Source organism: Gymnodraco acuticeps, unplaced genomic scaffold (genome assembly GCF_902827175.1).
Source record: "Gymnodraco acuticeps unplaced genomic scaffold, fGymAcu1.1, whole genome shotgun sequence".
Classification (NCBI taxonomy): domain Eukaryota; kingdom Metazoa; phylum Chordata; class Actinopteri; order Perciformes; family Bathydraconidae; genus Gymnodraco; species Gymnodraco acuticeps.
Genome location: NW_022989799.1, coordinates 1445360 through 1471910, shown reverse-complemented (window position 1 = coordinate 1471910; position 26551 = coordinate 1445360). Strand labels below are relative to the sequence as shown.

The 26551-nt window shown below is 40.9% G+C and overlaps 1 protein-coding gene across 1 annotated transcript in view; it reads left to right on the top strand.

Moving 5' to 3' along the window:
• The first annotated feature begins 5968 nt into the window (after positions 1-5968).
• Positions 5969-26551, top strand: part of piezo1 (piezo-type mechanosensitive ion channel component 1) — a 39087-nt gene continuing 18504 nt past the window's right edge. Inside the window, exons 1-21 of the mRNA XM_034223385.1 lie at positions 5969-6430; positions 6783-6888; positions 7690-7871; positions 8097-8245; positions 9302-9460; positions 11740-11825; positions 12158-12324; positions 13058-13234; positions 15834-15959; positions 16537-16737; positions 16916-17120; positions 17959-18063; positions 18465-18621; positions 18909-19152; positions 19387-19483; positions 19845-20010; positions 20343-20432; positions 22530-22612; positions 23779-23847; positions 23960-24054; positions 24192-24336. Of these exons, the coding sequence (XP_034079276.1) occupies positions 6855-6888; positions 7690-7871; positions 8097-8245; positions 9302-9460; positions 11740-11825; positions 12158-12324; positions 13058-13234; positions 15834-15959; positions 16537-16737; positions 16916-17120; positions 17959-18063; positions 18465-18621; positions 18909-19152; positions 19387-19483; positions 19845-20010; positions 20343-20432; positions 22530-22612; positions 23779-23847; positions 23960-24054; positions 24192-24336 (2737 nt within the window). The 5' untranslated portion in view covers positions 5969-6430; positions 6783-6854. The remainder of the gene's footprint in view (positions 6431-6782; positions 6889-7689; positions 7872-8096; positions 8246-9301; positions 9461-11739; positions 11826-12157; positions 12325-13057; positions 13235-15833; positions 15960-16536; positions 16738-16915; positions 17121-17958; positions 18064-18464; positions 18622-18908; positions 19153-19386; positions 19484-19844; positions 20011-20342; positions 20433-22529; positions 22613-23778; positions 23848-23959; positions 24055-24191; positions 24337-26551) is intronic.

Sequence of the window (26551 nt, the reverse complement as noted above, 5' to 3'; positions counted from 1 at the left end):
CAGGGTCCCCCATTTCCAATTCATCATGTCATTTAAGACATATAAGACATATTTGACATACAGATGGCTTATTTACAATTTACATACAGGTGGTTTTTTACTTACAGATTGCTTATTTACAATTTTCATTTTAGATTTCGTTCTAATACATCCTAACCGGACATTTAAGACATACCAAGTCTACAGATATACAGTTAGTAACAGAGTCTAAAATGTGAGTATATACATAGATGGGGGGGGGAAGCTGTCCATTGAACGACAGGTTGAGATTTGTACCATTACCGGGGCCAGTTTTGCAATGCTCTCCCCCGAAGGTGCTCTTTAAGAGAGGTTTTGAAGGTAAGTATAGTTTTACTTTCCTTTACAGTTGTGGGAAGAGCGTTCCACCTTGATGTGGCATAATTGCGAAACATGTATTCCCCCTTTTTTGTGCCAAATTTGGGTTTCACATGATTTGTGGAGCTCCCTCTGGTGTTATGATCATGGTATTCCTTGACCTTTGGGAAGAATTTTGACATGTACATGGGTACCATAGAGGTGTAGTGGATCTTGTAGACCAGGCCCATTGCAAGTAGCTGTACTCTGTCGTCTACTCTAAGCCATCCTAGGTTGTCAAAGTGGGCAGAGGTGAGGTGGGTTCTAGATGAAAGGTCAAGCAGTAGTCTGACCAGTTTATTTTGCGATGTTTGAAGTTTTATTTTTAGCGCCTTGGAGGTGCTATGGTACCATGACGTGCAAGCATAGGCATAGTACCCTTGAATGAGTGCTCCTGCCAGAGTTTTCAGGGTGTTGTTGTTTACCAGAGAGGAGATCCGGTATAGGAATCTAGTTCTTTGATTTACTTTTTTTATTACATTGGATGCCATTTTGTCACAGGAGAGGTTTGCCTCAAGGATAGATCCTAGGTATGTAATTACCTTTTACTTGTGACAATAATGTCACCCACTGCAACTGAGAAGTCGTCGGATTTGCTGAGATTATGTTTCGAACCGAAGAGAATGGACTCTGTTTTACCCAGGTGTAATGATAATTTATTATCGGCGAGCCAGGTGCAGATGGTGATAAAGAATGCACCTAATGTATTCATTCATTATAGTAATACAAAAACAGCGCATTAACCCTCTTCAGTCTTTTTTAGAAGTCTCCTTAAATCACCTTTTAAATGTACTTGTTATACGTGGCACCCCGTGTGTTACATATCAAAATGTTCAGGAGAGTCTCTGTTCTTGGTATAAAGTCACTCACCTTAGAGCAGGGGTTCCCAAACTTTTCAGCCCGCGACCCCCAAAATAACAGTGCCAGAGACTGGCGACCCCCTGTCAACGGGGGGGTGAATTCATTTAAGTTTTCCGCACTCTCGCGGGAATAACTCCGCAATGGAGCGAGCTTAAGTTTCATGATATAGCCCAGCGCAACACCTTCGTCACACATGTTGCCACTTGTTTGTACCATTTTCAGGCAATTTGTAATCTGTTCTAGAAAAACAATGGGTTTTTTTGGATTTCAAGAAGCATATAGAACAAACAATGGATGTATTTTATGAATATTTATACATGCTAAAAGTAGATTTAGATGTGTTAGGGGTTAGATAAAGCTAACAAATGCATCCGATGAAGCATTGCATGAAGTCTGTTGATGATCAGAGGCTGTTGTTGGGGCAGCATAAACGTTTTTTATTTTTGTTTTGTAGGCAGACCATGCAGGCCTCAGAGAGTTAAACTTGGGCTTGCGACCATAGTTTTACTGTATTTTGTTTTGAAAATCCACAGCGGAGGTTTGTGTCGTAGGCTACTATGCGGTGTATTTTGCATTTCTCTCAGTAGCCAACGATCTGTGAGTCTGTTCGACATAAACTCCGTAATAAATGCAGTCTACATTTCATAAGAGGTGTAAAACCTGAGAGCATTTTAAATCGCATTTGAACTAAATGCTTATATAAACTGTGGTTGTATATGTATTGTTGATTTCATCTGTGAACGTGGCGATATAGAGAAGGTTAAGCTGTCATTATTAGGCTTTAATTTGTTATATACTGTTGGAGTGGTAAGCAGGCCTATAGTTTTTGGATATTTGTGCAGTCAGCTGGTCCATGAGTGTTTTTTATTGGTTAATTGGTCCTTGGTATGAAAAAGTTTGAGAAACACTGCGCTAGTGGATTGTCAAAGGGGGAGCCTCATTGCGGGGAAATTATACACATGGCAAGTCCGCCCCCGAAAAAGGTCTATGCACACGTTATTATTATTAATAATAAAAAATAAAAAAATTGATAAAAAAATAAAATAATTATTTTGTTAATTTTCAATTTTTATTTTGTTATCATCCCCGAGGGGACCCCCACTTTGGGAACCCTTGCCTTAGAGCACTGTGTGATGAGATAATTAGCTCTAAAGCTGAACATTTGACATCCAATTTTTTTCATCCTGTTCTTTCCAGTGATATGACATTGGTTAAAATTGCATTCTGGGAAGTTCCTCTTTCTTTTCATCCAAAATGGCTGGCATACCAAAAACAACATTTTATAGAAGCAGGAGGAGAAGTCAAATATTGTTGAATAATTGTCATTTTTACCATGAAAATCATATATATTCTTGTTTATTAACATGTGAGGAACTATGTAATTAGTTCTGAAAGCAATTAAATAATTAAAGTTTTCAAATAACAGCCCTTTTATAAATGTCCATTCTAGTGGACGTCAGGACTATCTTCATGGACTTAATGACTCAATATTGTTGCAGGAGACGGAACTGAAGCAGACATTTTCTGTACCAGAAAGTTCAGGGAGATTCAGATTTTGAGCTCTCAGATGATGAGAGAGATGAGGCTTTCACACCTGGGATAGAAGAGGGTCAAGAAGAAGGGGGGGAAGATGCAGGAGGCTCCATGAGCGCACAGATAGATACATAGAGACAGATAGGGACGAGCTGGAAAGACATGGCCCTCTGTGGGCCAAGAGTAGCACGTATGTCTTATTGTTGTTTTTATTTTAAGTGGAGCCATGAGAAAATGAGAGTTGCCTCAGGAATGCAAGCTTTGTTTCTGTGAGCATGGTCAAATGGAGACAACATCCATAAAACTAGTCAAGATGACCCTACAGCCCGTGCTGACTGGAGTCAATGAGGTACTTTCCCACTACATTGACTACAAAGTCTTTGAAGATCTGGAAAGATTCACCAAAAACCAAACTAGTTTTTAGTGACCAAATAAACAGCAATGTTCAGATCAATTACTTATTTATGTTTTAAATAAAGGTGAATGTATTCTTGTATTAATATCACTCTATAACCATAATACGTTACATAGTCTATCTGTTAATTTTGGCTGTCTTTTCAAACTAAAATGGTCCCGACGTCCTCTACAGTGGACATACTGTAACATTTATAAATAAAATAAAATAAAAAAAGTCTCAATTGCGAGATGTTATTTTAACCCGAAATAGGTAGGAAATAAAAAATATTAATATTAATAATTTTTCCTCGGTTCCCAGAAGGTTAAACTGGAAGAGTAGGAAAAATAGTGAAGAAGCTTAATATTTAAAAGAAAAGGTTTACAAAAGGTATAAACAACAAAATGTATAGCCTCAATGTCTGGAAATAGCTGAATAATTTAATAGTTGAATGGTTTATAGTTGAAAGTAGGCTGATGGAGTTAGATATTAAATGTAAGTAGTAGTGAATGGATGTGTATTAAGAAGAGAAAAGAAAGAAAAAACACTTTGAAAAGCAGCAGAATATTTTAACTGCAAACTTTTGAACTAAAACCAAACGTCACCAATAATGTATAAAATATGTGGAACGTGTTGAAGTCAGTATGAAGTCTCCATCAGACAGAAAATAATAGGCTGAGACAGTCTTTAAACTCCAGCCTGTGTGTTTGTGTTTTGAGGTGACAACGTTATCAAACGTGTGTGTAAGCCAGTGGTTCTCAAACCTTTTCTGTCAGGCCCCCCCTTTGGAGAAAAAAAAAAGTCGGGCCCCCCCCAACACAAATAGTCAGGCTCAGTATCGGCGTCAGAGATTTATTTTGGGGGTGCTGTGGGGTAGCTTGACGTTTCATAGAGGGTGCTCTAACATTTAGGGTTTCCCATTAATGCACCGGGCGCTACAGTGGAATGTTCTACTGCAACGATCCCCACGTAAATACACAACGTACCCGCGACTGTTACAATGAAGGCTCGATAATCAGCTCACGGCATATAGGTGTAAGCAGGGGTAAAGTGCTATTTGTATAGGTGGTGTGTGGACCTCACATAGGGGGGTCCAGGGGCAAGCTCCCCCGGGAAGATTTATTTTTAAATATTGAAGTTAAAAGCATCAATCTGGTGCACTTTGAGAGCAACATGAAGAGATCTATGGATACATCTCTCAAAACCCATATCAAACAGAACTGTAAACAGATTTACTATTTCTTTATGGATATTTTACAAATCACTCCCCTTTTAAACTTTATACATTTTTTAATGTCATATAGTATTTCATACCTGTTTTTAATTTATTTATATTAATGGTGACCAAAACGTTTGAGACCCACTGAGATAACACTGAGAGAGTCCTTTAGCTCACTGAGCCTCTCAGTCTGACAGGAGAGGACTCTCCTCCACTTTGTTGTTGAAAAAACTCCTTATATCCGTTAGCGTAGCTCGCTAGCACCAGAAGCTAACATCAACGATCTCCGGTACCGGTGCGCTCTCTCTCTCTCTCTCTCTCGCTCGCGCACGCACACAAAATGGCTCGTTCCACACACACACAGAGCCGAGCTTTAATAAAACACAGACACCCAGACGTAATAGTACTGTACTGAATCATATTATTTTCGAATCAATAATTTTTCAAAATATGATTTATTTATTTTTTTAATCTTTTCAAAAAAAATAATTTAATAACCATTTTTTCTCCTGGTCTCTCGCACCCCCCCTGTCATGCCTCTGCGCCCCCCTGGGGTGGCGCGCCCCCCACTTTGAGAACCACTGGTGTAAGCCCAGAGATCGAAGGTTACCATGGTGACAACGTTATCAAACACCTGTGTACGTGAGCCCTGAGATCAAAGGTTTCCATGGAGATGTGCTGTGAAAGGAGAGCCTTTCCATCGTTCTGAATGAGAAACAATGAGAAAAAAAATGTCAACGCATGGAGGATGTCAGGACCGTGAGGAGCGTCAGAGTCTGCTTTTTGTGCACTTTCGGGTCAATAATGTGGCCTTTTTGGCAGATTTACTAAAGGGGTGCAGCTGCTGCTCTGAGGAAAGATCAGGCTGAATTTACAATGGGCCTTAATGGAGACATGTTGAACGTTTTTGTCTCTTCATGCCCTCAAGAGGCATTTTGTTGAATTATTTTGCTTACTTTTTTTTATTTTCCAACCTAGGAGAGGTTTTCCTATGTTTTTCATGAAAAATTATGTCTCAGGAGTGTAGGGTTTGGGATTTATGGCAGGTTTAAAAGAAATGTTTAAGGCGAATTTCAGACTCTCCTCCACTCTGTTTTGAGATCAAAGCACTCTAGACTTAACGAGCGGCACAATACACACTAATGTTAAATATCTCAAAAAGTGTAGAAAATATCTGAACACAAGTTTAATAGCTGAAGGTCCTGTGATCTTTTTAAAGTTGGAATGAAGTGTCTAGCTGAAAGTATGTGGAAGGAGAAGCATTTGGCGCAAGGTGTAGGTAAAAGAGGATTTGAAGGTTCCTCCCATTGAGTTACATGTTAAAAAAAAGAGTTTAAAAAGCTGAATATTTCAAAAGTATAGCATATTTTGAAAAAGTTGAAAGTTTCCCATCATGTGCTGAAAAGGCTGAATATTTTTGATATTTGAATGGTTTCTGTAGCTGAAAGTAGGCTGAAGTTATTCGACGGCAAAATATTGGTAAGAAGAAGAAGAAGAAGAAGAAGAAGAAGAAGAAGAAGAAGAAGAAGAAGAAGAAGAAGAAGAAGAAGAAGAAGAAGAAGAAGAAGAAGAAGAAGAAGAAGAAGAAGAAGAAGAAGAAGAAGAAGAAGAAGAAGAAGAAGAAGAAGAAGAAGAAGAAGAAGAAGAAGAAGAAGAAGAAGAAGAAGATTAAAGAAACAGAAGAACTATAGTGTGAATGCTGTTGCACACCATTCACACTAATTAGGAGGACAAAAAAGGTGTATTATTAATAATATAAACAGATACAATCTAGGATCGAGCATGAATGTATAAACACAAACGTCACTCTTCTTCCAAAGAGCAACTCACACACCCAGCCTTCATCTCCACACTGCAGGAATTTACAGCACTACTGGCCAGTCCATTGTTGAGTGCAGGGGAGAGAAGGCTCTAATGATGTGTGGCTTAAATGTAGTGGCCTCTTTATACACCCCTCAAGGTTTGAGGGGAATGGCACAGTCCAATTAGCCAGGCACCTATATATAGGCAGGTGGTGTTCATCAGCTCAGCCTTTTGCCCGGAGCAAGGTGAGTTTCAAGACACTGACAATAGGATTAACACAACACAATTAATGCCTTTAAATAAGATGTATTATATTATTATTATTATTATTATTATTAATTAGGCTCTTATACATGATCAGTAAATATTCTCCAAAATGAAAGTTATGCACAGGTCGGTTACCACCATGATATTGGTTGAATACTTAGTGTTCTCTATGATAATGTACTGCTCTGAACAGCTGAGTGCAGGGAGGGTTCATTTTAATGTTAGGGTTGGCTTTTTCCACTTTTCAGAAACACAGTGAAGTGTATTCTTGCTCTCCGTGTGTTTTCTGTGTTTTTCCATCCCTCTCTCTTTTTCTTTGGCTCCCCCCAGCTCCTGTTTACTTTAACCTTCTGGCTGCTGGTGCGTCAGTCAGTGAAGGAAAACTTCAGCAGGAAGAGGAAAATGACCACGCCACTTCAGGAGGTCACTACAGGAGGTCAGACATCTATAAATCACACACACACACACACACACACCATGTATACATCACTTCAGGGGACATTACATTGACCTACATGCATTTCCTGGAGATTTATCCTAATCTTAACCATAACCAACACATGCCTAACCCTAATCCTAAACCTAACCGATATCAAGCCCCCCCCCCCTGTATACACACAAGCCCCCAAAAATCCAATGTGGTATTTCAGCCAAATTAATAAGAATAAAAGTCCCTCGGCAGGTCAGAGTTTGCTTCAGGATAAACGCCTACTTCATTAAAACCCTTACACTAGCATTATTATATCAGAGGATTAACCAAATCGAGATGTACAACTCTGTTTTATAGACTGTAGACTTTTGTTAGTGCCACCATCACCATCAACCAGTTAGCTTTGTACAAATACACAAACTTTCTACACATGAAGAAATATGTTTCCAGTCTGCAGAGACATGTTTGTGAATCCGTGTTTACTGTCACTCTCCCCAGTGGTAGAAATAATAAAGTTTATTAACCAAGTAAAGTTTAATCTGAGTATTTTAATTGTATGCTTTTATTTTATTTATCTGACAGCTTAAGTTACTAGTTACACATTCAGTTTACTAACTAATATAACATATTATATATATGAACTCATATATAAACATTGTCAAATAGTTATAGGTTAAAAATATAAACTTGTAAATATATGATTCTGAAATGGGCGATAACACATAAGTAATGCCAGTTCTTTTGTGTTTACTTAAGTAAGATTTTGAATGCAGAGTATTAAATCCCCTTCCTCCTGTTCTCCTTCAGAGGAGGGGTCCTCTAATGAGTCGGTTCTGAAGGTTCTGGGAGGGATGGTGATGAGCTGTTACGCCAAATACTGGATCTACGTGTGTGGAGGGATGTTCATCATGGTCTCCTTCGCTGGGAAACTTGTTGGATATAAAATCATCTACATGCTGCTGTTCCTGCTCTGCCTGTGCCTCTACCAGGTAGGATCACAGACAGACACTCACACTAACCCCACTGTTGTGCAATATGTAGTTCTTTACAACAAAATGACAATGTAATCTTGTTATTACTGGCAGCTACTTTGTCTCGCACTACTTACACGTTCACCTCTGCTGTATCATTGTAATTGTTTCTGCTCTGGGGTGAATAGAGGGTTTCTGATACTGGTTGTGATTGTGTTTTTGTGACTTGTTCCTGTTCCCCAGGTGTACTACTCCCTGTGGAGGCGTCTGCTGAAGATCTTCTGGTGGCTGGTGGTGGCATACACCATGCTGGTGCTGATCTCCATCTACACCTACCAGTTTGAAGACTTCCCCGGATACTGGAGAAACTTCACCGGTTTCACAGAGGAACAGTACGTGTCAGGGTCTTTAGGTTTCCTGTCTCTTTCTCGATGGACTATATATATAAAAGGCACCGAAACTAAATGCACACCACTACGGGAGATATATATTAATTCCAACAAGTTGAAAGTCTACAAACTAAAGCTTCCTGTCCCCTGTGGTGTTATTGAACAAACACACCTGCAATAATTATAACCACCCGTTATGTGATTTCTCTCTTAATGCAACAAAATCAGGGCCTTAAAACATCAGAATTATTATGAGATATTACAGAATTACATCTACTCGGATTCAATCAATTGATGGTTAGAATACGAAAAATGTAAATGCATAACGCTCATTTGTATATTGACTCTGACTTATTTACTCCTCTACACTGCTGCTTCCATTTCCCCGTGTCTTTTTCAGCTGCAGAAGCTTTCTGCTGCCGTTCATTTATAGTTTGTGATTTTATAGAAAGCAGAACGATTTTTTAAGTGTACATGCCCTTTAACAGTGACCATCAACTGGCGGCCCGCGGGCCAAATCTGGCACGCCAGACATTTTCATCCGGCACGCGCTGTGGCGCTGGCGAAGTGGTTAGTGCGTTCGCCCCCCACTCATTTTTCTTTTACAACGTCTCGTGAGTAATGTGCAGTACCGGAATCCAACAGAGGCAGCAGCTGCGGCCTGCGGGACAGTAGCCTGCGTACTGCGTAGCCTTCCCTGCCCTGAAGAAGAAGTGATCCTTCGTTAGCGTGAAGAGTCTGCTTTATGCGCTCTGCAGTAGCCCCCGCTACGAGGCTCCCGCGACTTGACAGTACATGAGCGTGCTCATGTACTGTCCCCCCCCCCTGGTCAACAACTTCAAAATTCAGGGCTATATAAAAATAGCTGGCCCCCGAAAGTGTCTCTAGGAATAATTTGGGCCCTTGGACAAATGTAGTTGGTGATCCCTGCCCTATAACATACCAGACATCACCACAAAGCAAATGGAGGCTGTCTAAACAGTCATTTAGGACAAAGATAGATACAAATTCAAACTGAAGTGATAAGTGTATATAATGGTAACCTCCCCCCTTCCTCAGGCTGGCAGCCGTTGGTCTGGAGACCTTCGCTCTCTCTGAGCTTTTCAGCAGTATTCTGATCCCTGGCTTCTTCCTGCTGGCCTGCATCCTGCAGCTGCACTACTTCCACAAGCCCTTCATGAGGATCACCGACCTGGAGCACATCACACCCATACACAAGTAACACTCTCTAAACACTCCTCACATTGCGTCATATCAGCATGTGAATGACTTTTCTTCTTCTGCCAATTACTTCTGTATAAAACTGATAATATGTGTGGGATGCAAATGAGATTTTAAGCAGTATTACATTAGGAGGAGCTAGGGAGTTGAGACCTCAAACATAAGGCGCTTTCACACCGCAGTACTTTTCCCACTTTAGTTCCGATATAGTTCCGAAATGTTGCGTTCACACCAAAAAAATCCGGAACAAACATTTGTTCATGGGAACCTTTTTACCCCCTTTTCCGTCCCTGTTGATTGCAAACTCCCGAAAGGTTTTGTGAAGCCGCCATTTTATTATCCTCGCCTTAGCATTATTAGCATTAGCATTAGCCCAGCGCACAAACGCAGAGACTAACTTATGGCAACACAAAATAAAACATGGTTGCGGTGGAGATGAGGAGGTGTCGGCGTTCTGGCGATTTACTCGGAAGGCTTCAGCAGCACTCCCAGCAGCTTCTACTGAAGCCAGTCCCCAACTCCGGGGACTTCCGGCCGGGGACTTCGGGTGGCAGTATACGCCGTGAAGTTGTTTGCGGCCTGCCAGTAAACCCAAAGCAGAAGAAGAAGAAGTGACGTCAGCGGCTTCATTTGCCTAATCCTCCCTCAGGGACTTATTCCGGTGTGAACCATAGACTGGTGTGAACGAGATCTGTACTTAGTTCATGAGAACTAAAGAGTTCTCATGAACTAAGTTCTGATGAACCTTTGTGGGAAAAGTACTGCGGTGTGAAAGCGCCTATAGTATTTGAAAAAAAAAATGTCCAGCTAAAAAAAGCAACAGAATTGTCCTTCTTTATGGCAACATTTACCGAAGCATTGTGAAATTAATTTGGTAGACCAGAGGTCATATTATACATATAATCAATTACTTTAGATTTTTGAATTTTTTGAAAATATTTTGATCATAAAAATAGTCTTAGTTATTCCAATGAATGTTATCACACACAAAGCATTTGATTTAATTTAAAGAAAATGTTTTTTGTTATGAATGAATGTCAAGGAATTTGAATAGCATAGTTGAGTCTTTCAAACGTCATGTTCTCTTTTCATGGCCACTGTGACAGACTGAATGTGGTCACCATATTCCTGTCACAGCAACAGATGGAGATCTACACTCATATCCAGGGACGTGCACAGGTACGGGCTAATGTTGCCCGGGCAACGGCCCGTTTGGCCTTTTTGGCTGACCTGCCCCTCTGGAGAGAGCGAGAGTTTGTTTTTATTTTTTCTGTTGTGGCCGAATCAACATAAGCCCACAATTAGTATTGTAGCGTCTCGCTGCGGGAAACACACTTTGTCAGCACTGTCATTTGCCGGTGCGTTAAGACCACCTCAGTGTCGGATTTTGGAAACTTGATTTTGAGTTGTCTCATGGCAGTTAGGGTATAAGGGACAAACCAGGGGACTGTACTTCCTCTTGATACCGTCGGTTATTTACAAAAAAAACACCTAAATATAGCCTACTTATTGAGCTTCTGTCTTTCTGTGTCTTTTCATCTGTAAACTCTCTCAACGGGGCCGCTCGCTCTCTTTTCTTGATCGCCCTCTCATGGGTGAACAGTTCAATGTCCTGCTTCATTGTAGGATTTCTGCCATGTCTCTACTTCAGTTTGACCATCTCTGTTATTAAGTTATGGAATACTAAATAAATAAGTAATTAGATACCTTACCGTTACTGCGCTCACAAAGAATGATAAGAATAAGAATAATGCGTATTGAACTGGTTTAATTAATTTGTGAGTTTATTTAAAGGTAATTAGTTAGAGGCCCTATTTTATCAGTATGTCTGCACAGCAGTTACAATGGTCAAACTACATTAGAACAGAATTGTCCCCATTGTGTCTTTAATAGTTACTAACATTAGATATTTTAATGAGATATGGACCGCAAAACAAAAAATTTCCCTGGTTTTCATTTTTTAAATCAAGTCACCGAATGCAAGTAGTCGCCTTAGCTTATTTTGTTATGAGATGTGAATTACTGTTCAATTTAGTTGATGTAATAATCGTTTGGTTTCTTTTACATTAAAAACAAGTTACAATTTTCAAAAGGTCTTGTGTTTTTTATTGGGGGGGGGGGGGCTTTTTCCAGTCCAGAGCAATAGCCCCTCCAAATGTCTGTGCACGTCCCTGCTCATACCTCTGCTTTTTATGCTCAAGTTTCCCATCATCATGTGTTCCCTGGGAATTAAAATGTTTACTTTAAAAGAAACTAATGATCGCATGTTCCTCCAGGAAGAAGAGCGTGGAGAGGACTGAGCAGACTGACTTTGAAGAGGAGGAGCTGGTGACCAACATGGAGGAGGAATCTGAAGACGAAGGTGAGAGAAGCTCTTCTTACAATTACAATGCAACTTTTTGACACAAATATTTAATTAAATGTACCAAGTTTGAACATAAGTACAGCCTGAATATCTGAACATAGATTCTATCCATCAGCTCACTGTATCTAGTTGTAGTCAAATAAAGCTTGGGAATCAAATAAAAAGTGATAAATAAAAAATTGACTTTTGATGGTGTCTAAATCTGTCATGGACTCCTCCATTGATGTATCCTCCTCCTCTCTCAGTCTCCTCTCTCTGTCTCTGAGTCTCCTCTCTCTGTCTCTGAGTCTCCTCTCTCTGTCTCTGAGTCTCCTCTCTCTGTCTCTCAGTGGAGTTGACCCCCAGTAAGTGGGGTCTGGTGATGGACAGGATACTGGTTCTGTCCAGAAGGTTCTCTGACAACCTCACCAAAGTGCAAGTGTTCATCTGGAGGCTCCTGGAGCTCCACATCTTCAAGACGGTGGCCTTCTTCTCTGTGTGGGTGTCCCTGGAGGAGGTAACATCTAAGAGAGAAAGACATTAATAAAACAGTGTAGAAAATCAGATACCTCTTTATCTTCTTAACATGCACACTTTAATCAATGTTTTGTTTTTCTATATGAGTCATCCAGTCAACATATGTTACAACCTGTGGTGGGAAATGTACTCAGACTTTTCCCTGAGTAAAGCAGCAGTACAAACTTGAAATTCCTGCATTCAAAACCTTACTTAGTTAAAGTACATAAGTATTGGCAACAAAATGTACATAACATTCCAAAAGTAAAACAATTGTCTGCTGATTTCTGAATCATGTACACTCAATTATGAATGTGTTCATCACAGCTGGTAAAGGTGGAGCTGCTGCTTGATATCTTAACCTATAATTATATACCAGTTTATTTATTAGTTGATTTACATTTTGTATTGGCTAATAATCTGAATCTATAATTAGATTTCAGTTAAATGTAGCAGACTGAAAGTAAAAAATGTTGCTTCCAAAATGTGGAATGGAGGTATAAAGTAGCAAAAAGTATTTCAACATTTGACTTGAGTATAGCACTTGAGAAAAATGTAAGGGATAACATAATAAGTACAACTGTAATCTTGCCTTTGGATGAGCAACTTGTAAAGGATGTGAATGAGTTATGAAAGCACTGTATCCGGAACACAGAGCCTCAGAGATGAATGATCTGCACAGATCTATATGTTTTCCATAATACAACTGAAGTGTTTGTGTTCTCTTTGTGCAGCCCTCGGTGATGAACCTGGTCCTGGTGGTGCTCTGGTCCCTGGCCATGCCCTTCTCTCGCTTCGGGCCCATGGCCTCATGTCTGTCCACAGCCTGGGTGTGTGTCATCATCATGTGCAAGATGCTGTACCAGCTCAGTGTGGTCAACCCAGCAGAGTACTCCAGTAACTGCAGCCTGGTGAGCATCTCTCTTTGGTTTCAGACTTACTTACAGTCTTACAAATCTGTATGTGTTTAAAGAGTACCATATTTCTCCATTAACAACTAAGATCAAGTGGAAGTGTCTGCCTCTCACATACGCAACACATAAAGATAAGCTTTATTAGAACATAATTGACAATGTAGCGCTGAGTTTGAACCAGGCCTAGGTTATTCTTGTGGTCAAACTGAAAGTCTTGCTACAAAGATGTTTTGCTTACTAGTTGTCGGGTGCTATTCTATTCAGACGGTCTATACAGTAAAAGTCCACAGTAAGATACCTGAACCACCAAAGGCCGGATTGGCTGCAGAGGAGAGAGAATTAATGGAATTCACAAGAAAGGATAGGAGAAAAAGTATCTTAAAAGGAAAGATACAAGGTTCAAAAACAAAAATACTCTAAAAGCTTCAAATTCTTATGAATTAGTTCAGGGCAGAGCTGAATGCAGGTCCAACACTAGATAGGATTTAACTGCACAGACACCTGTGAGATATCCAGGATAAAGAGTTCTGGAATAAATTCTGACTTCAATAGATTTTGCACCCAAAAACCAGAAAATGTGAGAAATGACCCCTTAAATTATGACTTCTGGTGATGTTAGAAGGGGGGGGGGGGGGAAGGACACATTGAGGCTTACAAATATGAGATAATCCATAATCTTCAGTGTGGTTAGCTATGAATCTTCCAAAACTTCCAAATACCTTGTCCTGGACATAGTTTCTACAGCATAAACAGTGCAACAGTACAGTAGGCCCACACAAACTGCAGAACACCGGGGCTTTGGGAACACTCAAATAATTGAATTCCCATTTAAAAATCAGGAGACTAAATACGAACTGTGTGAAGGGCCGGCCCTAGACTTTTGGGGGCCCTAAGCGAGCTTTGGCTTGGGGGCCCCCCTCACTCTAGCGCGTTCTCACTACACAAAACACGGAACCAACTTTTGTCTTATGATGTTAGCATAAGCATGTAAACACCGTGGACCTAACCTCCTCTAGGGGGGTCCTCACCTACTCTAAGGGGGTCCTCACCTCCTCTAGGGGCGTTCAGGGATTTTTTTTTTTAAATATTGAAGTTAAAAGCATCAATCTGGTGCACTTTGAGAGCAAAATTAAGAGATCTATGGATACATCTCTCAACACCCATATGAAACAGAACTGTAAGCAGATTTTTCTTTATGGATATTTTACAAATCACTTAAACTGTATTCTTTTGTCATATAGTATTTCATAACTGTTTTTCATGTATTCTCTCTGGCTGTCCATCTCATAATGTTCACATAGAAACTAGCTGTCAATAGGAATATAATTCAGAAGAATTATAATTTCTTGCAAAAATCTGTCACAAAAAGAGGTTGCACATTTAAATTCAGGTGTTGTTATGGCAACGTCAGTGGCCAAACAGCCACATTTACTGCTGCAAATACGTTCAAACATGCTGTCGACATGTAAAGCAGTGGCAACTATGCCACCATTTCAGCTGACTTTTTCTCAGAAATACTGTAGCATAACATCTTTCAGTGCTAGGTTGATGCTTAGCTACTGTAAGCTAACTACACTGAACAAAAATATAAACGCAACACTTTTGTTTTTGCTCCCATTTTTTATCAGATGAACTCAAAGATCTAAAACATTTTCTATATACACAAAATAACCATTTCTCTCAAATATTGTTCAAAAATCTGAAAAAATCTGTGATAGTGAGCACTTCTCCTTTGCCGAGATAATCCATCCCACCTCACAGGTGTGGCATATCAAGATGCTGATTAGACAGCACGATTATTGCACAGGTGTGCTTTAGAATGGCCACAATAAAAGGACACTCTGAAACGTGCATTTTTGCTTTATTGGGGGGGTCTGGGGGGGTCCGAAAACCAGGCAGTATCTGGTGTGAGGGGTAGGGGTAGGGTTAGGGTTAGGGTAATGTTGTGAATCGAGTGGCCTGAGTTTGTCGTCCATTACATACGCCTGCCCATACCATAACCCCACCACCACCATGGGCCACTCGATTCACAACATTACCCTAACCCTAACCCTAACCCTACCCCTACCCCTCACACCAGATACTGCCTGGTTTTCGGACTCCCCCAGACCCCCCCCAATAAAGCAAAAATGCACGTTTCAGAGTGGCCTTTTATTGTGGCCATTCTAAGGCATTCTACCTGTGCAATAATCATGCTGTCTAATCAGCATCTTGATATGCCACACCTGTGAGGTGGGATGGATTATCTCGGCAAAGGAGAAGTGCTCACTATCATCATCATTGTTTCTGATCATCCAGTCATAATCTATCAATAGACCGTCACCTTACACAGATATGTGACTTATGAGACTGCCAGGACTGTAGCATTGCTCAGCTCAGCTCAAGGCTGAAAGTTAAACCCTGCTTATTGTTCAAGAAACAGCTCTGCACTAGATATGTTCAATACAAAACAAAATAGATAGAAATTGTTTCCTCCCACAAGCTGGGGCAGCAGGTGTTGTAGAGGAACTCATCACTGGATAATAATGTGATCCAGTGGGAGCTGGGGTTATACGGTGTTGATTCTCCCGCTTATACATGTTTCTTTCCCTCACAGCCTCTATCAAATGAAACCAACCTGCTGCCAGAGGAGATGATGAACTCCTCCCTGTATAAAAACCCAGTGGATCCAGCCAAATGGTTTGGAATCAGGAAAGATGTGACTGTTCTGGGATACAGCAAGGTATGTTCAAGACACCCTGTTGTATCTGGACACAGGATGAGTAAATGTGCTGTTTTAGTGTCTATGTTTTGAGCTGGACAAAAGAAAAACTATTCCTCTTTGACAAACACATGTACACATTTTAACACCGGATTAATGAGCTAACGTTAGGATAGAAAACGACATCATAATCACAGGGCTGCATCACAACCGCTAAGCTAACAATGATGTTTAGTCGTCTCATTCAGCTACTTGTTAGCAACTGCTGTTTTTAAGACACAAAAAAGCTCTGGACATTCACCAGTGGGGTATCTAGTGACGTATTTTATGTCTCATTCAAAAATGTGAATATCTCTTCAGCGTGTGTTAACCAAATACCTTATTTCATGCATCTAACAATAAGTCAAAGTCAACTTTATTGTCAATCTTTCAGTTTGTGGGTACAGACTGGTGTAATCACGTAAAAAAGCCCACTGACTTTGAGACGTTTGAACCAGTATTGCTAATGTGCTAAATCTTTTTTGGGTTTTCCTTCACTTCTCTTTTGAACTCAGGATTGAGTTGGTGTCCTGACTGATTTGTATTTTCTCTTTTGCAGAACCATCTGATAGTGCTGATGTTGTTGGTGTTTGAGGCCACAGTGTATCGTCACCAGGCCCATCACTACCGTCAGCTCCAGCGCTCCCCCCCCATCGTCCTCGCTCTGTTCCCCCCCGCTACCAGGGACACTCTGGACCAGGGCATCCTCCCCTGCCTCAAGTACCTGATCAACTACACCTTCTACAAGTTCGGATTAGAGGTAAAGTGTAGCTGCTCGAGATCACTTCCTTGCTTTACCAGGGTTTTTTTGAAATCATTTAAAAAAAAAAAAAAGACAGTAAATAAAGGAAACAACACTAAAATATTTCCAAACAATAAAGTTTTAACTGCAAAAAATAACAATCAAGTAGTAAAATAACAATGATCTCTTTTGAAAGATCTGCTTCCTGATGACGGTGAATGTGATTGGCCAGCGGATGAACTTCCTGGTGATAATCCACGGCTGCTGGTTGGTAGCCATCTTGGTGAGGCGGCGGCGGGCAGCCATGGCCAGGATCTGGCCCAAATACTGCCTCTTCCTGTCCATCTTCATGATCTACCAGTACCTGCTGTGTGTGGGCATCCCACCTGCCATCTGTATGGGTGAGTCCATGTCCAGATAAGAGCTTCTACAATACACAGCAACAGTGTCTTATAATAATGTTCGGTTTGTGAGTAACACCAATATTGTTTATGGAGATATTATATATTATAATATGCCCAGTTTTCCTGCACCCAATGTGCCCTGTGGTCCCAGTCTATTAGCTGTTCCCCATACTATCTAATGGTAACCACTCCAGTACATTAAATATGTTTTATTTGCAAAGTTTGTGGATAGCTAAAGTCCTGACCCACCTATTGGATAATCTCTGCTCCACTAGCTTTTTCGCAGAGGGAGTGTTTCATCTGTGAATCATCCTTCTGGAGCATTATGCCTATATTGCATGAAAATTCTTGTCTGTCCCTTTTTTAGATAAATATGTTTACGCTCCCAGTCCCTATATCTCCCCAAAATACCCACAAAGCTGTTCTAGGTTTAGAGCTATTTAAATTACACTGTGTTATAAGAAAATGTTTAGCAAAGTGTGTGTGTGTGTCTTTTTCAGTTTGGTCTGCTGTTATATAGTAATTGAGCTGATCAGGAGATGATGTTGGTATATCAAGCGCACATTACTTTAGCTTTTATGCATATAATTAAAATAAAATAATGGTTCTCTTTTTAGCAGGGCTTTGTTTCAGTTTCTTGGCAGGGAGACATCAATGTTTCATTCATTCCAAAAGTAATATCATGTCATATTTAATGAATGCTGTGCGAAACATGGCATCATATTGAACTCTACTAAAGGTAAAGTACTGTAGACATTCATTGCAGAGTTGTGGAAAACTGTAGAATTGTGTAACAAATGTTCGTTACTTATCTGTTTCCTGTGTTGTTCTGCAGACTACCCGTGGAGGTGGAACACTCCAGTGCTGATTAACTCAGCTCTCATCAAATGGATCCATCTGCCCGACTTCTACACCGTGCCCAACTCCAAAAACCTCATAGGTCAGTGGTGTGTGTTTGAGTTTATACAATCTATGTTGTGTACATCTTAGTGTACAGCAGCCATGTTTTTCACTGTCATTCTGTTTGTGATTAAACTCATCCCATCCACGTTGCTATTTATTCCATTTAATTGGTGTGAAGCTACTGTGAATAAACCTCATGCACAGATGCTTCACATTTAAAGCCTTTAGTGACTCAGGTTTCCCTGTCCTGGTCTATTTGTGATTCATGATACTCAATTTAACAAAAGAGCCACTAAAGTACAGCTAAAGTCCAGGTATCTCATACCAACACTATTAAAGTGTTCTAATTGAGCAATATTAAGGTGTTTTTGCTGACAGAAATATGATGATGATGATGATGATGATGATGATGATGATGATGTGTTGTGTGTGTCACAGCGGACTTTGTGCTGCTGGTGTGTGCGTCTCAGCAGTGGAAGGTGTTTGAGTGTGAGACCACGGAGGACTGGATGGTTCTGGCCGGAGAGAACACCGACAACCCCGACCCCATGGAGGGGCGACTGTTCAACCCCGCCCCCAACTTCATCAACTGCAGGTACTCTGTCTGTCTGTCTGCCTCTCTGATAAGGATACATGTCATTTCTGTAATGCAGTTTTATATTTCTTATTAACTAACATGTACACAGAATAATACCAACATATTTATCACAAGCTTAAATCTGTTGTTGATATTATGTAAGGCTTGGATAGCTGTCGTTCAAATCACTATTAACTTGACATGAATGTGAATATTTGTAAATTAGAGATGTTGGTAATCTAAAGTTGCGTCATCGACTTAAAATGTGTTGGACATTAATGTTGTCTCTCCCTGTCCCCCCCCAGGAGTTACCTGGACATGGCAAAGGTGTTGGTGTTCCGCCACCTCTTATGGTTCGTGCTGTCTGTGGTGTTCATCACCGGGGCGACCAGGATCTCTGTGTTCGGGCTGGGCTACCTTCTGGCCTGCTTCTTCTTCCTGCTGTTCGGGTCCCGGCTGCTGGTGAAGTCCTCCAGGACCCGCCTCACCCTATGGGACTGTCTCATCATGTACAACGTGGCTGTCATCATTTCTAAAAACATGCTATCAGTAAGTATACAGCTCATCATGTCTTATCACGTTTGGCGTGTACATCGATTCCTCTGACTATTTGTGGCCCGGCTAGTGATGTCATCAGGTCCATGTGCCCGCTGTGGATGAATCCTCTTAAAGAATCTGCACACATCCGCTCTAGCTCACACTGCCACTCAAAGTTGTTTTTCTCAAACTTAAAGATGCATAGAAGTTCTCCAGTCATATTCCTTTTCTCTGTGTGTGTTTCAGATCCTGGCGTGTGTGTTCGTGTTTGAGATGCAGAAGAGCTTCTGTTGGGTGATTCAACTCTTCAGCCTGGTGTGCACGGTCAAAGGATACTATGACCGTAAGTGTTTTATTCATATTATTCCTTGGGCTATTATCTAGATAAGCTAACATAGGGGATGTATTCTTGCATTGTGTTTCATTGTTTTTATCTTGGTTAATAAAGGACAATTGATTTAGTATTAAACATTACAATTAATAACAAAAATAAATCCCTTTTCCTTCTAATTCTTAAACTGGATCAACATTAGACAGTTCTGTTGTTGCTTAAACTCTGACTGTGTATTCATGAGCTTGTCTTTTATGTAACAACATTGCATTCACATGCTATTATATCCGAAAGTCCCACCTGACAGAGGCAGTTACACACAGTAGTGTTCTGCAGAAAGCCACATGTGTAATGGTGTGTTTTCTCCCCACAGCAAAAGCAGTGAGTGATGAGACGTGCAGCCTCCCGGTGGAGGAGGCGGGCGTCATCTGGGACAGCATCTGCTTCCTGTGCCTGCTGCTGCAGAGGAGGGTCTTCCTCAGTTTCTACTTCCTGCATGTGACCGCAGAGCTGCAGGCCTCTGCCAAACAGGCCTTCAGGTAACACCAGGAAGTGACTGATGAGGGAGTGAGGAAGGGGTCACCTAGATAATTGCATGATATTTTATCACAGATCGCAAAAAAGGTGACATACTATAGTATAATTTATGCAAAGTGCCAATAGAAAGTATTCGCCCCACTCTGAATTGTTTGGGTTATAATTGTTAACAACATTGATTTAAAGTGGCTTGATTGACATTGCTAAAAATGAAACAGTCAGATCTGAATTATTCAGATTTTAATTAGTTGCAAAGATTCATTAACCATTCAAATAATTGTCTACATGTCACATTAGCCTCACCAAATGCTGGGACGTCTGTCTCTTTCTTCAGGGGGTTCGAGCTCTTCAGAGCCAGCATCGTGAAGAACATCAAGTTCCACCAACAGGTTGAGAGGAAGTCTCTGTCACAGCTCAAGAGATCGTAAGTGTTACACTACAGTAAGTGCAGCTGATGGACATTGTTTCAGGAGAGGCGTTGTAACAGTGGACCAAAGAGAAAGTAGAAGGCTGGTTGCAGGTGAACGCTCTGTTAGCATTGTTCGTCAGTCCACCTGTTTTTAATACATTTATTTTGTACAGACATTTGTGGCGCCCAGACTTTGGTGATCCTCTGATTGTTCCTTATGTTACTGTGCAGCTGAAGTTGTAGGTGTTGGTTGAAAGATCCCCTTAACTTGCTAGCATGGCTGTAGGCTCTGGCTGATATGTTGTCTGGCTTAAAGCATATGGACACCTGATCTTTGTTCTGATTTGTGATCGTGGAAGATGTGATTGCCTTAGTGTTGGTTAGGTCCATAGGCTACTGTAACCTAAACAGACTGTAACCCTCAGTTATCAACACATTGTCAATCAATCAATCAATGTTTATTTATATAGCCCAATATCACAAATGTTACATTTGTCTCAGTGGACTTCACAGTTTGTACAGAATATCAGTATGACAATACGACACCCTCTGTCCTTAGACCCTCACATCGTACAAGGAAAAACTTCCAAAGAAAACCCACAGTTTAAAGGGAACATGGGAGAAACCTCAGGGAGAGCAACAGAGGAGGGATCCCTCTCCCAGGACGGACAGACGTGCAATAGATGCCGTGTGTAAATTGAAAAGATAATACATTTGCAACATAGGTAGTCCAAATGTTTGGAAATGCATGTGTGTATAATAGGAAGATGAATCCACGAGGATATCCATCCAGGACCTATGATCCAGGACCACAGCCACGACTCAAGATCCAGGGCTCGCGATCCAGGACAGAGGAGCGCAGGATCATCCATGACTCCGGATCCCGGCGTATATAGACACCAAAAAGAAAGACATTTGGGGAAGCTGGGTTAATCGGAACATGAGAGTACACAGGTATAGACAGAGAGAAGGAAGAAGTAAGATGTCCCCCGACAAACTAAGCCTATATCAGCAAAACTAGGGGCTGAATCTAATCAGCCCTAACTATAAGCTTTATCAAAAAGGAAGGTCTTAAGCGCACTCTTAAAAACGGATAGGGTGTCTGCCGCCCGAACACAAACTGGAAGCTGATTCCACAAATGTGGAGCTTGATAAGAAAAGGCTCTGGCTCCCATTGTACTTTTAGAGACTCTAGGAACAACCAACAACCCTGCATTCTTGGAACGCAATGCCCTAGTAAGACAGTAGGGTATAATGAGTTCTTTAAGGTAAGATGGCGCCTGCCCATTAAGGGCTTTGAAGGCGAGAAGAAGAATTTTAAATTCTATCCTGTGTTCTATAGGGAGCCAGTGTAAGGCAGCCAGAACAGGAGTAATGTGGTCCCTTTTCCTAACTCTGGTTAGTACACGAGCTGCAGCATTTTGAATCAGCTGAAGCGACTTGACTGACTTCTTGGTACACCCTGATAATAAAGAGTTACAATAATCCAGCCTTGAAGTAACAAATGTGAATTGTTTAGCAATGAGTCGTTTCCCTGGCTCCACCGCGCTTATACAGATTTGGTCTGTTAGGGACTGTCTCTACTTCAGGATTCTTCTAACTGAAGCTGAGGAAAGAGGCTGTGAGCTGCACTGTATTGGAGATGGTGAAGTTAAAATGTTAGTAGACAATAAGCCAAAAAGGTTGTGAGATTAAGTTTGTTCTGAAGGGGATACTACAATAACAACAGAGGAATCGATCAGGTAGATTTTTGTGGGGTATGTTTTGAATGTTCAGACAGTTCTGCACATAAGCAGAAATCGTGCTGAAACACATATTAGATACCACAGGTTTATACATTCATTAATAAATAAGAATGTGACAATCAGTTTGTCTCAATGTTTTTGCACAATTCATTTGTAGCGCCCAATTTAATAAAATGTCAACTTAAAAAATATTTTATTAAGACCTGCCTGCCAAAAAAACACCACCATTTTCAGTTAGTGGATTGGATGTGGCAAGAAAACCATAGTTGACACCAGGAAGATGTAGCTTTACATTAGGGCCACAGATCATATGTATTATATAATGAATTCTGTTTCCTGCCCTTCCCTTTCTGTCCTCTCCTCTCAGGATGCAGAGGATTCGCTCCAAGCAGCAGAAGTACAAAGGTGGACACAAAACAAGTGAAGACTCTACTGAGAGTCACACTACTGGTAGGTTTACTGGTCGACTAGAAGCTATCAGGAAACCAAACAGATCTCTGGGCCTGTCCGTATGTCAACTTGTTTTTATCTGCAGATGCTGCAACCTCAGGGTTTTGTCAGTTTGACTTTGAAACACAGAACCCAGCTAAGCCTGCGGATAGAGGAATGTTGTGACAGTGGACTGAACTTTAGTGTTTTCACATTGATATACCACATCCTTCACATACCACTTGTTATTACTAGAGTATATTTTAATGATAATATATGTACGTGTTTACTTAAAACTATATGAATCAATGTATAACTATTAAAGTGCAGAAGAACCCCACAGCTTGCTGAGACTCACATTCCTGCTGAGGACCTGTTTAGTTTGATCATAAAGCATGCTGCAACCTTGTTTTTGAAAGTTGCACTGTTAACAAAGTTATATTATTATAATCCCATTATGTTGTTCTTGCGAAACCTAAGCCTTTTTCTTACTGACAGTATCCGGGGAGAATCAAGACTGCAATTGTCAGTTTCACACATAGCACACAAAGAAGCATTCACGCTTACTGAAATACTTTGTTTGGAATAGACGAGGTGTGGCGCCTGGATAGGGTGTACAGGAGACGAGATTTGATTTTGGTCCAAAAATATCAACATTTTAGCAAGGGCCCTTACCAACAGAAGTTCCTGAATCATGTCATCTCTAGTAAGACTTTTTCATGGCCATTTTAATGAAAAATGATCCGACCTCTTTACCATTACATTTTTTCTGTACCATTACATCTTTTACATGACATGTCATTTGTTAGACGCTTTTATCCAAAGCGACTTGCATACATTCCGTACTGTGGGCAATCCCCACAGGAGCCATTTGAGGTGAAGAGTCTTGCCCAGGGAACCAGCCCCCCACCGGATGTCTGTTAGTTTTGGTTGTATGCAATAAAATCAACTCTACTCACATGTGGCTCTATTCAGACATGGCATGAACGCAATAATAATATAATGGAATCTCCTGGGCACATTCATTGTTTACATAAAGATAAACCATTTTAACGATCTTTTGGCATTCACCTCCACCGAAACCCAAATGAATGTTTTTAAAACTCTGATTAGCAGAACCATTATCAGGTTTGTCGTGTGAATGAATCCTCTTCCTCCCATCTTAACCTTCTCTTGTTCCCCTCCAGAGGCCAAGAGAGGCAAGAGGGGTTCCAGGAAGAAGAAGTGGCACCAGCCGTGGATGGACCATGCTTCAGGTGATGCAAACACTTTTTATCTTTGATTAAAAACAGGATGCGCTGCTGATAACCCAAATGAGGCATCAAGTATACTGTAAGAGAGACTGTAATGTGTTTGTTCTTGTCACAGTGCTCCACTCAGGAGAGTACTACCTGTTTGAGTCAGACAGTGAGGATGAAGAGGAGTCTGAAGAACAGAAGCCTCAGAAACAGACTGCCTCTCAGGTCAGATACAAAACTGATTTACAAATAACCATAAAAGAGAAATCCAAGTACAGGGACACATTTGTCATTATGCATGGAAAGTTTCAGCAGTAACATTGTAGAGTCTAATTTTCTGATGTTTCTGTTTCTTCCCTCAGTTAGCGTACAAGGCGTGGGTGAGCAATGTGAAGACCGCTCTGAGAGAACGGCAGAGAAACCAGAGACAGCTGAAAAGGATCGAGAGGAAAGAGAAGGAGAGAGAAGGGAGAGTAGATTCACAGCAGGAGGCTTTCACTGCCATAGGTGAGATATTCTTACACATGTTTTGTTACCATGGTGTTGTCAGCTGGTCCCATAAACCTTTGCTACAGTATGTTATTATATGTTGCCATTGCCAATTTATTTGCCATTACATTCCTACTTATGCAAATTCAAAAGTGCACTACAGGAATTCTGAGTTCATTAGAAGTCATAATGAGACGGCAACCGGATGCTGTTTTTGTAAGGATTTTAGGACTCTTTGCCTTAATTACGAGAGCAATTCCACACCTCAATCAGGGGGAACATGTTTAAACTAATGTTCCTATCAGCTACAAAGCCCTTCCCCATCCACACGTCAGGACATATCTCCTTGCTACTGCTGTCTTTACTCCCAGCTGATAGTAAGGGTCAAACCATCAGAATAAAAGGTTAAAATGTGACCACATTAAGCTACAGCAGCTCTATGGGAAGGTTTTAGGTGCACAGACTGGTGATTCTGCCACCCAGAAGAACCACAACAATCTTCAGACCAGTCTGGACCAACAGTGACATTGTGCATCTTTGCTGATGTGGTGATCACAGACTACAAAAGCAAAAGCACCCCAACATGTCAGCAGAAGACTGAGTGCAGGGAATGAGAAGATTCCTTCTGAGAGGGAAAATTAGTAAAGCTGCTGGGCATGATGAAATCTCTTGCTGTTTACATGAACAACCAGCAGCTGATGAAGTCACACACATTTTCAACATACCGTATCACTATCACAGGAGTGTTCCTATCTGATCCAGACACACACCATCATCCCTGTACCTGCAGGGTCTCATTAACTACCGCCCTGTGGCAAACATTGTTTATGGTTTGTTCTTGTGTAGTATAAAGGGACTACAACATGCAATTCGTTGTAAACCCTGTAATGTAGATTGAAAAAAAACACACCTAGAAAGTCCACATTATTGTGTAGCTTGAGGGGCTACACTCAGTATGAGTTGTAACATGTTAATATTCTCAAGCCAAGTCCCCAAAGATTTACCTGAACTATAACTTCATCCTTTTAGTGACATAGTTAAGGTCACTTAGTTTAACTATCCCAACTTTTATGACTGATGTTTGATAACCTGGGAAAAAAGGAAGGGGACAGACGATTCTCGATACATTCAGTCAATGACAACTGGACAGCAACACGCATGTTGCGTGTTCAATTTTTCCCCATTATCTGTGGGGTTTCTTTGGGTCCAAGGAAAGAAGGTGTCGTATTGTCTTATTGATATTCTGTACAAACTGTAAAGTCCACTGAGACAAATGTAACATTTGTGATATTGGGCTATATAAATAAACATTGATTGATTGATGTGAGAATGCTGTTTATCAACTTTAGTTTAGCCTTCAACACCATCATCCCGTCCAAACTGATCTCTCAGCTTAGAGATTTTTGTTTAAAGACTTCCCTCTGTTACTTGAGGCTGCACTTCCATGTCCACGGAATTTGGTGTCCCTCAGGCTTTGTACTTGGTCCTTTCGCCTATTCCCTTTTCACCTATGACTGCCCCCCTGTACAGTGTTCCAATACAATTTTTACATTTGCAGACAACACAAAGTTTGACCTCAATAACAAGAAAGATGAGTCCAGGACGTGGCTCTCAACAACAACATAACCAAAGAGCCCACTGAGATGTAATAAAGACCAAAGGCATGCGCGTGTTGCCAGTTAGAAACTTCTGGGTGCCGGGCCGCCAGATAGCTTAGTGTTAAGAGCTCGCAGCCAAGTATGCAGGTTTGAATCCCGCTTGCTGAACTTCCAGGCACCCTCTGGCCCAAAAAGATATCTAAAAGAGAAGAGAAATATTTGGGTGGCCAGATCATGAAGGACCTCTCCTGTACCAACATATAAAACCAGGTCAAGAACGCTCACCAGGCACCACAGTTCTTGCACCTATGGTTAGAACTAGGTTAGCAACTGCAACTCAGTATTTATCAGAATCAGAATACCTTTATTAGTCCCACAGAGGGGCAATGTACATTATTACAGCTGAAAAGAGCCAAAGACGGCTTAATGTTATACTGAGAAAACAAATGGTGCAATGACAATAAAGTGAAATCTAACCTATATGCACATAAGGCTTTTCTTAATCATAGGGTCACTGTGCAGGACAGAACTTCTTCCAGAAATTCAACTTGTACTGTGAGAGGAGTGGAATTTCCCTTTAGAAATACTCAGGAATAATTCCTCTTTAGCCAGCATGATTTCAGCCTCCCACATTT